The sequence below is a fragment of the Coregonus clupeaformis genome, chromosome 35, assembly GCF_020615455.1.
Source record: "Coregonus clupeaformis isolate EN_2021a chromosome 35, ASM2061545v1, whole genome shotgun sequence".
Lineage (NCBI taxonomy): Eukaryota > Metazoa > Chordata > Actinopteri > Salmoniformes > Salmonidae > Coregonus > Coregonus clupeaformis.
Window position 1 is genome coordinate 16,813,079 of NC_059226.1, and position 11,207 is coordinate 16,824,285.

Below are 11,207 nucleotides of genomic sequence, written 5' to 3' on the forward strand. Positions count from 1 at the left end.
GGGGTGAAAACCTGCAAAATCGGCAGTGTATCAAATACTTGTTCTCCCCACTGTATGTAGAAGACATGATTGACTTTAAATTGATTTTGCAGTCACTCCTGACTTTGACTACTACTCTCAGACAGTGTAAGGTAAGCGACTAACATAGAGCCAGGTGAATCTGCAAATCTGACGTTGCCACAGACGACAGCAAAAGGCCATGCACCGAACGCTGAGCTGTCAGACACAATGATCCCCACGGGACATCAAGATCAGAAGGGCAGGTGTGTATGTGTGCTCATGTGTGTATGTGTGTGTGCTCATGTGTGTATGTTTGTGTATGTGAGGTCAAGTTCAACACAACCACAAAATTGACTACCACAAGAATAGAGACAGCTTGGTTAGTATAGCCCTACCTTCTCAAGAGTAAGAGCGGGCAAGATGTGAAACGTCCCAATACCATGTAAGTGAGTGAGAGTAAGACAATGAAGACAGAGACAGAGAGTGTCCATCTTTGTGGCAGACCGGTGCAGAGGTCATGTGACAGGCTAGGCAGGGCTGGATTGGATTGGGCGAGAGAGGTTGGTTGCCATTGGAGCTCAGCATGGATCATCAGCCCCTAATCCAGTAACACTAGTTGACAAGCATGTTCTAAAGCACCCAGATGAACAGACTAGTTAGTACTCGCTAGGAATACACAGAGCAATGATACTGTATACACTATTTGCCAAGATAAAGTTGAATCAACTTGTACTAGAGAGGTTTTAATGAGGCAAAACGGAAGGTGAGTATCATATCTCCCCGCATGTCATTGTAAACAGAGCTGAGGTGAGGTAGTCACGGACACTATGTTTCATATCCCTCTTTCACCCTGGTCCCACGCTGATCCTGAGGACACACAGGACATTGAGGAACTGCTATGAACAGCATTAATGTACACTACATATACAAAAGTATGTGGATACTCCTTCAAATGGGTGGATTCGGCTATTTCTGCCATACCCCTTGCTGACAGGTGTATAAAATTGAGCACCCAGCCATGCAATCTCCATAGACAAACATTGGTAGTAGAATGGCTTTACTGAAGAGCTCATTGACTTTCAACGTGGCACCGTCATAGGATGCCACCTTTCCAACAAGTCAGTTCGACAAATTTCTGCCCTGCTAGAGCTGCCCCGGTCAACTGTAAGTGCTGTTATTGTGAAGTGGAAATGTCTAGGAGCAACAATGGCTCAGCCGCGAAGTGGTAGGCCACACAAGCTCACAGAATGGGACCGGCGAGTGCTGAAGCGCGTAGCGCGTAAAAATCATCTGTCCTCAGTTGCAACACTCCCTACCAAGTTCCAAACTGCCTTTGGAAGCAATGTCAGCACAAGAACTGTTCGTCGGGAGCTTCATGAAATGAGTTTCCATGGCCGAGCAGCCGCACAAAAGCCTAAGATCACCATGCGGAAAGCCAAGCGTTGGCTGGAGTGGTGTAAAGCTTGCCGCCATTGGACTCTGGAGCAGTGGAAACGCGTTCTCTGGAGTGATGAATCACGCTTCACCATCTGGCAGTCCGACGGACAAATCTGGGTTAGGCGGATTCCAGGAGAACGCTACCTGCCCGAATGCATAGTGCCAACTGTAAAGTTTGGTGGAGGAGGAATAATGGTCTGGGGCTGTTTTTCATGGTTCAGGCCCCTTAGTTTCAGTGAAGTGAAATGTTAACTCTACAGCATACAATGACATTCTAGACGATTCTGTGCTTCCAACTTTGTGGCAACAGTTTGGGGAAGGCCCTTTCCTGTTTCAGCATGACAATGCCCCAGTGCACAAAGCGAGGTCCATACAGAAATGGTTTGTCGCGATCGGTGCGGAAGAACTTGACTGGCCTGCACAGAGCCCTGACCTCAACCCCATCGAACACCTTTGGGATGAATTGGAACGCCGACTGCGAGCCAGGCCTAATCGCCCAACATCAGTGCCCGACTTCACTAATGCTCTTGTGGCTGAATGGAAGCAAGTCCCTGCAGCAATCTTCCAACATCTAGTGGAAAGGCTCCCCAGAAGAGTGGAGGCTGTTATAGCAGCAAAGGGGGGACCAATTCCATATTAATGCCCATGATTTTGGAATGAGATGTTCCATGAGCAGGTGTCCAAATACTTTTGGTCATGTAGTGCAGGACAGTGGAGGCTCCTGAGGGGAGGACGGCTCATAATAATGGCTGGAACGGAGCGAATGTAATGGCATCAAACACATAGAAACCATGTGTTTGATACCATTCCACTTATACTGCTCAAGCCATTACAACAAGCCTGTCCTCCTCAATGAAGGTGCCATGAAAGGTGAAATGCGGAAGACACATTTCGGTTGAATGCATTCAGTTGTGCAACTGACTAGGTATCCCCTACCCTATATGTTTTTTTGGTTTAACAGAACTCAAAATGCCCACACAGTAGTCTATAATTATAAAAGGATTATTCATAGATAATGTCCATACTAAACCTTATAACTTCCAATACAAATGCAATGGACTTTTCCCAACCATGGGGTCTCTGATCTCACATCTTCCCCCATTGAAGTTAAAGGGGTGATATGTTACATCAGATGATGTCACGAAGTTCAGGACATGAGCAGACTGTGAAGTCCAGATTAAAGAGACAGAGAGGAATTACACACGATTAGATGTGTTGCCCCCACTAGGCAGCAGAGAAATGTAAGGGCAAATGAGCAGTGGCTTCCCATCCACTCCGCATGCTTCCCAGCTGAAACAGTTCTGAACAGTTTGTGCATATATTATGATGACTTTTTGTTCGTTCTGGTCTTCGGCAAGGGTTTTTTCGGCTGTTTGTGCACATTACATTTTTTCTCAAGGCAAGCCGAAGTCGGTAGCCGAAGTCTACGCCCCTTCTTCGGTGATTTGTCAACAGAATGGATTATTCAATGAGGTGTTTGTTGTCATTCAATGAGAGACTAATCGTTTTCATGCACATTTTTTTCACTTGAGAAATACTGCACCAAACATCTTAGTTAGATGTAAAAAGATCTCCTCGGCAAAAAATGTCAAAGTTAATGACAGATTTTTTGAGTTACCTTCGATTATTTTGAGGAAGTGTATACTGGCTACGGAGTTTCAAGATGGACAAACAGTACTACTGCTGCTTTTATTCTCGATTTTCAAGCGTTAGGCGAGCCGAACCGAAGCATACAGAAGGCTTAAGGGGTGTTACCTCTCTCTGTACCCATGTTCTGGATAATCACTGGACACAATGGACATGTGATGCAGGTGAGTTAGGGATATATTTAAACAGAGCCTTCTATTTACCATAAAAGGCTCTGGGTTTAAATAGCTCAGAATTCTGCTATCACTGGGGCAGTGGCAGAGTTTTGCAGAGCCTATACAAATACACTCTAATTGAGTTTAGAAATGATAACAACTGCAGCTTCTAGGACTTGTGTACACTAAGTAACATAATGCCTCTACAGCAGCTGTAGCTCTCCTCCGCCTCCGCCCCTCATACAGTAACCCACCCCCTGCCCCTGGAATGATATGACACATTAACAGTTGTTTACTGTGTGACATCCAAGTGTGAACAATTGGGAATATTTTGCTCCACCAATGCCAGATGGCATCCAAAAGATCTAGCCTAAATCACATGATTTACATGTAAGTATCAATGATGACATGACATCACTGTCCCTTTCTGTACATATAGTTCAGTCCTAGTTGATATACCAGCCCACTCCAACATCCACCCTCTACATCAGCCACAATACAGTCAGTAGCTCACCACTTCAAGAATACACCATGGCAACAAACATCATTACCACCAAATATGTATCCAAGAATATGATCTCACAATATAGTATGAAAGACCTCAGATAATAAAACCACCACAATGATGACAAAACAAGACATGAGCCATGGCACAAATGAGAGCAATTTTCCTAAGCAAACAAGTCTCAAGTCAAATGTTTGGCAAGATAATGACATTAGGCCGACCAAGTCTCTCTGCAGTTTGATATTACAGATCTATTAACAGAGTATAATCACTATTTGATACCACATGTCAATAATTTTAAAAAACTGGGGGAAGACCTTGCAATGGGGACACAATTCCATATCAATAACTGACGCGTAATGGACACAATTCGAGGGTCTATTTTCCTTGCCATTCGTGCGCACTGGAGAGGTATTTCTAACTAACTGTGTAGCTATATGATTAATAGATCAAATTGGTCTTTAAATGCAAATTAATTAAATGAACCATGTCCTAAAATGTGTCAGTTTATTTGAGTCGAATCAGCTGTTGTAATCTAGTTGTGCCAAAAGCACACTAAAACTCACGGTGTCATTTACAATGAACGAAAAGCTAAACAATTCCCATTGTAAGTTGGCTTTCAACATGTTTTGTTTTAGAAGCCTACATAAAGGAATTTTTCTAGGGTACTTACATGTACTCGAATCGTAGGGGACCTGCTATGGTCGCTAATAACAGCAGGGACTGGGCATTTGTGCGCCGCTGCAACAGAGAGCGTGAAAGCTCATTTAGGGCGAGCGCAGAGCGCAGACTGTCCCTGATAAAATTATAACCCCCTCCCCTCGCCCGAGTGCTGGGGCATGCCACATGCAGGGGCCAAAGCTGGGAGAGCGATAGACAGCAACTGACAGAACCAGTAAAATGTCAGCACACCGTCAATAGTGCAGATAAAGTTAGCAGCATGGTCTTCTCTATCTTTGAAGTTATGATTGGATATTTTTTATTTTATTTCTACAATGTCAAGTCTGGCCATTTCATGGATCAAGATACGCTTGAACAAAGATAACTTAAAACCTAAAGACACTTGTATTAATCCAAATATGACCCGGGAATAAAATTAACCTGTTTGAAAGTTATCACAAAATACTGCAAGGCAAACTAATTAAACTAATTTGAGAAGTACCCTACCACCTCTAAGTATAGAACACTGCCTCTAGTGCCCAAACAGGCACTTTGCCATTTCACTTAAAGATGGTCCGCGAAATGACGTCGCACAAGCAGCAATGCAAATATTGCAATGAGGAGATGCAAGATGAGCGAGATGGAAGACTTCGCTCTCGAACAGTCAAACTGTTTTTGGAATGCTGCACAGGTCGCGTCACACTCTTACAACGTGGTAGCCACGGGACCAAAACAGTGAAGTTTGGCATTGCGCTCCAAATTTCTTAGCTGTTGCTGAAACCCACTATGCTGTTTACTTTGTGCATCTACGTCATATCACTGACTCTGCCTTTAAATTAACAGGGTACAAGGACCAGAATACATTGAAAGGGGGATCAGATCAGAGCTGGGTCAGAGGCCCTTGTACAAATTAGGCAACAAGTGAGAGGGAAGGATGCAGCACTGGCAGTTTCACATCTGAAAAGGCCAAAGACAAAACTTTTAAAATAACACGAAGTCACAGATAACTACTTAGAGTAATCTCTCCCGAAGTGAGAGTCTGTTCATACTCTAGCTTGGGCCATTACAGGTCTTGAACAATAAGAATATATCTGACCTTATAAACATCATTGCACTTGACCCTGTGTGGCCATACTAAGGTCAAAGGTCATGAAAGAAAGACACTGTGGCTTATAACCACTTAAGGTAATGGAGGTGGGATAACCTTATAGCCATGTCTCTCGTACAAAATAGTAAAACAGACATTTGGAAACATGATTTTGTGAAAATGTCTTCATTAAAATACATGTAAGATGAGGGTGAAATCAAACCAAGTCCAATAACAGTTAACAGGTGCTGCTCAATTGAATGAATGAAATGCAAACAGTAACAATGTCAAAAGTACTAATAATCAAATTAATTTACATTTGCCAAATTAAAACAAGATCACAGAATGTTCTCTGTCCTGAAAAAATGCCTCTTACATGGAAATTGCATCTCAAAACTTAAAGAAAATGTATGTTATGGCCAATAAAACAGATGTACAGGTATGACCTTTCTAAGTTTCTAAACGGAGAATAAATATGAAATAAAAAAGGGCCATAAAGAACCAAAGTTGCAGTTGGAACAATATAAAAACAATGCATTCACTTATATGCTCATACAGCAGTGTCATTGATTTACAGCAGCTTGAGATTAATAATATCACTTGTAACAACAGCAATATCCCTCAGTAATAAATTAACGCATACACATTATTAAAATTTTGTTATCCTGCAAAATGTTCTAGCAGCTTGTTTCTGCATTCTGACGGCCTGGTATCAAATACAGGGTGGAAATCAAATCAATCAACAATGCATTGGTTTTTTTTAAGCTAGAGTCTTTAATTGAAACAATAACAAAGCGGTCTGTTTTGGTTAAAAGCTGAGATGGGCCTGGAGAAATGTAACCACTCTCAGATTCAAAGACAGAGCTATGGATGCATGGACTGACAATCTATGATATAAAAATGATAGTTTTTACCATGGTTTGAGGCTGTTTGTTTACATTTACATCGATTCCAAACATTGGAGTAAAACAAGCTTATATTTTGGTTTCTGATGGGGTACAACAGTTGAACAATGCTTATGAGGCATTTATAAGTTATATTCTTCAATAATTAATGGGTAGATATCATTAATTTATAAGTCTAAAAAATGAATGTAGCAACTAAGGATTCTAGCTTTAAACTAATTGGACGTATTAAAGCAATATATTTGTTGTAATTTAAATGACTGTCAATACAACTTTCCTTTTCCCTCCACTTTGGGTTTTCATACCATAAGAACCAGTTTCTACATCGCTTTATATAAATGTGTTTTTTCATAATACGAAACTAGTTTTCAGAAATGCATTTCAGATAAAATCAGTCGAGATTCGGATATTAATGTTGAACAAATGACCTTTAAAGGGGAAATCTGCAATGCTACATAAATGTTTTGACTTTTAAATTGATGACATATACCCATTGATTGTTGAAGAATATAACTTATAAATACCTAATTAGCTTAGTTCAACTGTCGTACCCCATCGGAGCCCAACAAATAAGCATGTTTGTAAATAACGTAATTGTAAACAAACACTATATAAAACATTTAAAACATGGTTAAAACTATAATTGTAATATCATGGATGGTCAGTCCTTGCATCCTGAGCTCCGTCTATGAATTTGAGATTGGTTACATTTCTCCACCCCCATCCCTCAGCTTTTTTACCAAAACAGTGGTAGGGTGCCCACTTTATTGTTTGAACTGCAGATTTTCCTTTTAAATGTTTTCACTTACTTTTATTTCCATTCCAAAAATTCTACATTTCGATATAGGTACATTGGATCTTACGGCACGAGAACCCTCAGTGTTCTATAGGCTAGGTGAGAGGATTCCAAGGGAAATTAACCTCTGTCCCAGCTCTCCTATCTTCTCTCCACATCCTGCCACGTTGTGAGTACTCAGGCGCACAACAGGAAAGGGTGGGAGAGGGCTCTGGAAGCTGAGATGCGATTGGTTGGGCTGAACTCTAGACATTGCTGCAGGCAGAGAGCAAGAGCGAGAGAGAGAGTGTGAGTGCTTTAAAAGTACAATAGAATTCAATGATTCATTAACTCTGAAAATGCCTTGTAATAGAAACATGATTCAAAATGTGTATATTGTACATACAAGGAGCAGGTTGTTCTCCTCCTGGCCCAGGTTGGATAAGAGCTGGGTGCAGGGGTCACTGGGGCACCAGCTATGGGAGTAGGAGATGGGGCTCTCCCTGGGCCAGTCCTCCTCGCTGGGCAAGCCAATCACCCTGTGGGACATGGGGCAGAGCACAGACACACCTCCAACAGAAGGCACTGGTAAAACACACATCATACATTATTCAAATGCTTATCATAAATTACTGATCAAAAGTAGTGCACGGTAGAAGAAAAAACGTACTCAAAGATTTTCTGGAGCTGCTGAGCCTCAGTGTATCCACGGAACAATGGTCTCAAAAGGAAGAGTTCGGCAAAAATGCAGCCAGCGCTCCACATGTCCACGGAGGACATGTAACCAGAGTGGAGCAGCACCTCAGGGGCCCTGTACCACAGTGTCACCACCTGGAGAGAGAGAGGGAAGAGAGAGGAAGGGAGAGGGTGTGAGATGTTGGATAGGAAATATACTTTTTACTTTTATGCATAGTTCCTTCACCTTAGTTAGGCTGGGAGACAATGGCACTGTGACAATTGAACAGATAGTGCATTCAAAGGAGGATGTTCTACTCTGTAGACTTACACAGGGTGTAAGGGCAATGTGATAGGTGTAGATGCGCGCCAGCCCAAAGTCAGCGATCTTCACCTCTCCACGGCTACTGACCAGTACGTTCTCAGGCTTCAGGTCACGGTGCACCAGCATGTTGGTGTGCAGGAAGTCCAGCCCCTGCAGCAGCTGCACCATCACATCCTGTACAGACAGGAAGCAGCATGACAGCATTGCTCAACCACTTTCTCTTGACTGTGGCTTATTCTGACAAGATATGAGGACATCTGGCATGAAAAGTTCAAAAGAGTGTACAGTAAAATGTTATACTAATTCTTAATGGAATGCTTTGGAGTCATTGAGTTTTTATCAGATGCAGATATGTAAGCGGGAGAGCTCACACCTTAATTTTGTCCAGACTCAGTCCAGTGCTGGGGACTGTGGTGAGGAATGTAGACAGGTCCTGGTCGATGTACTCAAAAACCAGCGTCAGGTCCAAACTCCTGTTCTTCAGACCAGCAGATACATCCAACAACCTTTCAGTAAGATCAGCAATTAAGGTCAATCATTGTGAACCATAGTATGCCATTATAAAACACCATCAAACTGATTTTAACCCTAAAGATCATTATATATAATTCATAGGCTATGCAAACATGTTCAGATATAATTTAATAACAGAAAAATGAACTTACTTTACAATGTTGGGATGGTTGAAATACCCGATCTTACGCAAGAGCGCCACCTCCCGGATCATGAAAGCAGGAATCCCACTCTCCGTGTCTCCGGGTATGTTCAACTTCTTCACCGCTACGAGTCGCTGTTGATCGCGGACCTCTCTGGCCTTGTACACTTTGCCATATGCGCCTTCACCTATCTCTGCAAGTAGTTCATAATTCTGATGTTCATCGCACCCATTGACGTCCATGACCGGCTGATTTCGTAGCTGGATGCAACTAGGATGGAAGAGACCATGCGTAAATGCTTGTAAACAAGCTGTCAAGTAATAAACTGGACAGTGACGTGAACAACTGCTTCCACAAGCCGAGGCCTTTTCCTGGTAGCCAGAGGCCTATGACTGTTCATGTGGGGGGTCAAGAAGTTCACGAAACTTATTTAGCAAGCTAGCTAAATGAACTACTTATGCAAGAGTGAACTTAATTATGAAAGAGTTTAGTAAGCTTTACACAAGACAAAGATGTTATGCATTGCCACGACATAATAGCTAGCTGGCTAGCTAGCTAACTAAGTAGCCAGCAATCTTCCTCCAGCTCCACCTTGAAACCACTTAGGAACCACTTGCTAGCTAACCAAAAGAGAATCTCAAAGCTGCTTTGTGCAAGGTGCGGTTAGCTACACTTAGCTAGCTAATATTTAATGAATTGTGAAAGATTAACTTACCTTCTCACACCATAAACTGCAGTTATGACATATATTTTTAAGATGGTTATAAATGATGGGACATCATTCTGGTACCGCCCCTAATTCTCCTCAACTAATCAGATCCCTCATCACCTCTGACAGACGTGGTCATGCAGAAGACCTCTGGGCACGTGCCATCCTCATGTGTTGCACATTATCAACATGTTCATAATAAATATACCACAGTTTATCCATGGGATGTTGATGAAAGAATGGTAAATGCATTTTGTGACTTTTATCATAATAATCAAGCAATATGCCAGCCATGATAACAGTATCAACAGAATTACATTTACATTTTACAGAGCTCTTATCCAGAGCGACTTACAGTTAGTGAGTGCATACATTTTCATACTGGCCCCCGTGGGAAACGAACCCACAACCCTGGCGTTGCAATAGCCATGCTCTACCAACTGAGCTACAAGGAGGCTTAATTCTTGTAGGGATGATGATGACAGAAAGGTTGGGAAAAAAATCTATTCAATCTGATGAATGAGTCCTTCATTATCACAGTTTGTGCTATTGTTACAAAGTCTCCCCATACATTTACAGAGTGGAATAATTAATTTTTTCAATAATCAGCATGAATAATTTTTTTATTCAATGTGTAATAATGAGCAATGCACTTTATTCATTTGAAGCAAGGAGAGGGCATTAATACATACTTGCATGAGGGCCGCCCACCAAAACTCACGGACCAGGCAAGGAGGGCATTAATCAGAGGCAACAAAGAGACCAAAGATAACCCTGAAGGAGCTGCAAAGCTCCACAGCGGAGATTGGAGTATCTGTCCATAGGACCACTCTAAGCCATACACTCCACAGAGCTGGGCTTTACAGAAGAGTGGCCAGAAAAAAGCCATTGCTTAAAAAGAAAAATAAGCAAACACGTTTGGTGTTTGCCAAAAGGCATTTGGGAGACTCCCCAAACATATTGAAGAATGTACTCTGGTCAGATGAGACTAAAATTGAGCTTTTTGGCCATCAAGGAAAACGCTATGTCTGGCGCAAACCCAACACCTCTCATCACCGCGAGAACACCATCCCCACAGTGAAGCATGGTGGTGGCAGCATCATGCTGTGGGGATGTTTTTCCATCGGCAGGGACTGGGAAACTGGTCAGAATTGAAGGAATGATGGATGCCGCTAAATACAGGGAAATTCTTGAGGGAAACCTGTTTCAGTCTTCCAGAGATTTGAGACTGGGACAGAGGTTCACCTTCCAGCAGTACAATGACCCTAAACATACTGCTAAAGCAACACTCGAGTGGTTTAAGGGGAAACATTTAAATGTCTCGGAATGGCCTAGTCAAAGCCCAGAGCTGAATCCAATTGAGAATCTGTGGTATGACATAAAGATTGCTGTACACCAGCGGAACCCATCCAACTTGAAGGAGCTGGGCAGTTTTGCCTTGAAGAATGGGCAAACATCCCAGTGGCTAGATGTGCCAAGCTTATAGAGACATACCCCAAGAGACTTGCAGCTGTAATTGCTGCAAAAGGTGGCTCTACAAAGTATTGACTTTGGGGGGGGGGGGGGGGTGAATAGTTATGCACTTGCATGATCAAGTTCCGTTTTTTTGTCTTATTTCTTGTTTGTTTCACAATAAAAAAAATATTTTGCATCTTCAAAGTGGTAGGCATG

The 11,207-nt window shown here is 42.3% G+C and overlaps 2 protein-coding genes across 11 annotated transcripts in view; both read right to left on the reverse strand.

Moving 5' to 3' along the window:
• Window positions 1-4,506, reverse strand: part of LOC121569629 (supervillin) — a 36,187-nt gene extending 31,681 nt beyond the window's left edge. For 7 of the 8 annotated variants that reach the window (XM_041880750.1, XM_041880749.1, XM_041880748.1 and 4 more), the window contains exon 1: window positions 4,418-4,506. The gene's annotated coding sequence lies outside the window, so the exon portion shown is untranslated. The remainder of the gene's footprint in view (window positions 1-4,417) is intronic. The other variant, XM_041880745.1, reaches the window with a different exon arrangement.
• Window positions 4,507-7,107: 2,601 nt separating this feature from the next.
• On the reverse strand, window positions 7,108-9,609 carry cdk21 (cyclin-dependent kinase 21). Of its 3 annotated transcripts, none has more exons than XM_041882016.2 (7): window positions 9,543-9,609; window positions 8,837-9,097; window positions 8,545-8,677; window positions 8,178-8,345; window positions 7,842-8,002; window positions 7,578-7,710; window positions 7,108-7,447 (listed from the first exon to the last, which is right to left on the reverse strand). In XM_041882016.2, the coding sequence occupies exons 2-7, from the start codon at window positions 9,067-9,069 to the stop codon at window positions 7,370-7,372; spliced, it is 906 nt and encodes a 301-aa protein (XP_041737950.1). In that variant the 5' UTR covers window positions 9,070-9,097; window positions 9,543-9,609; the 3' UTR covers window positions 7,108-7,369. The 3 variants fall into 3 exon arrangements, 1 of the variants encoding a protein (XP_041737950.1); XR_006001480.1 differs by having other exon boundaries at window positions 7,356-7,447; window positions 7,578-7,741; XR_006001479.1 differs by having other exon boundaries at window positions 7,356-7,447; window positions 7,578-7,756.
• Window positions 9,610-11,207: the final 1,598 nt, after the last annotated feature.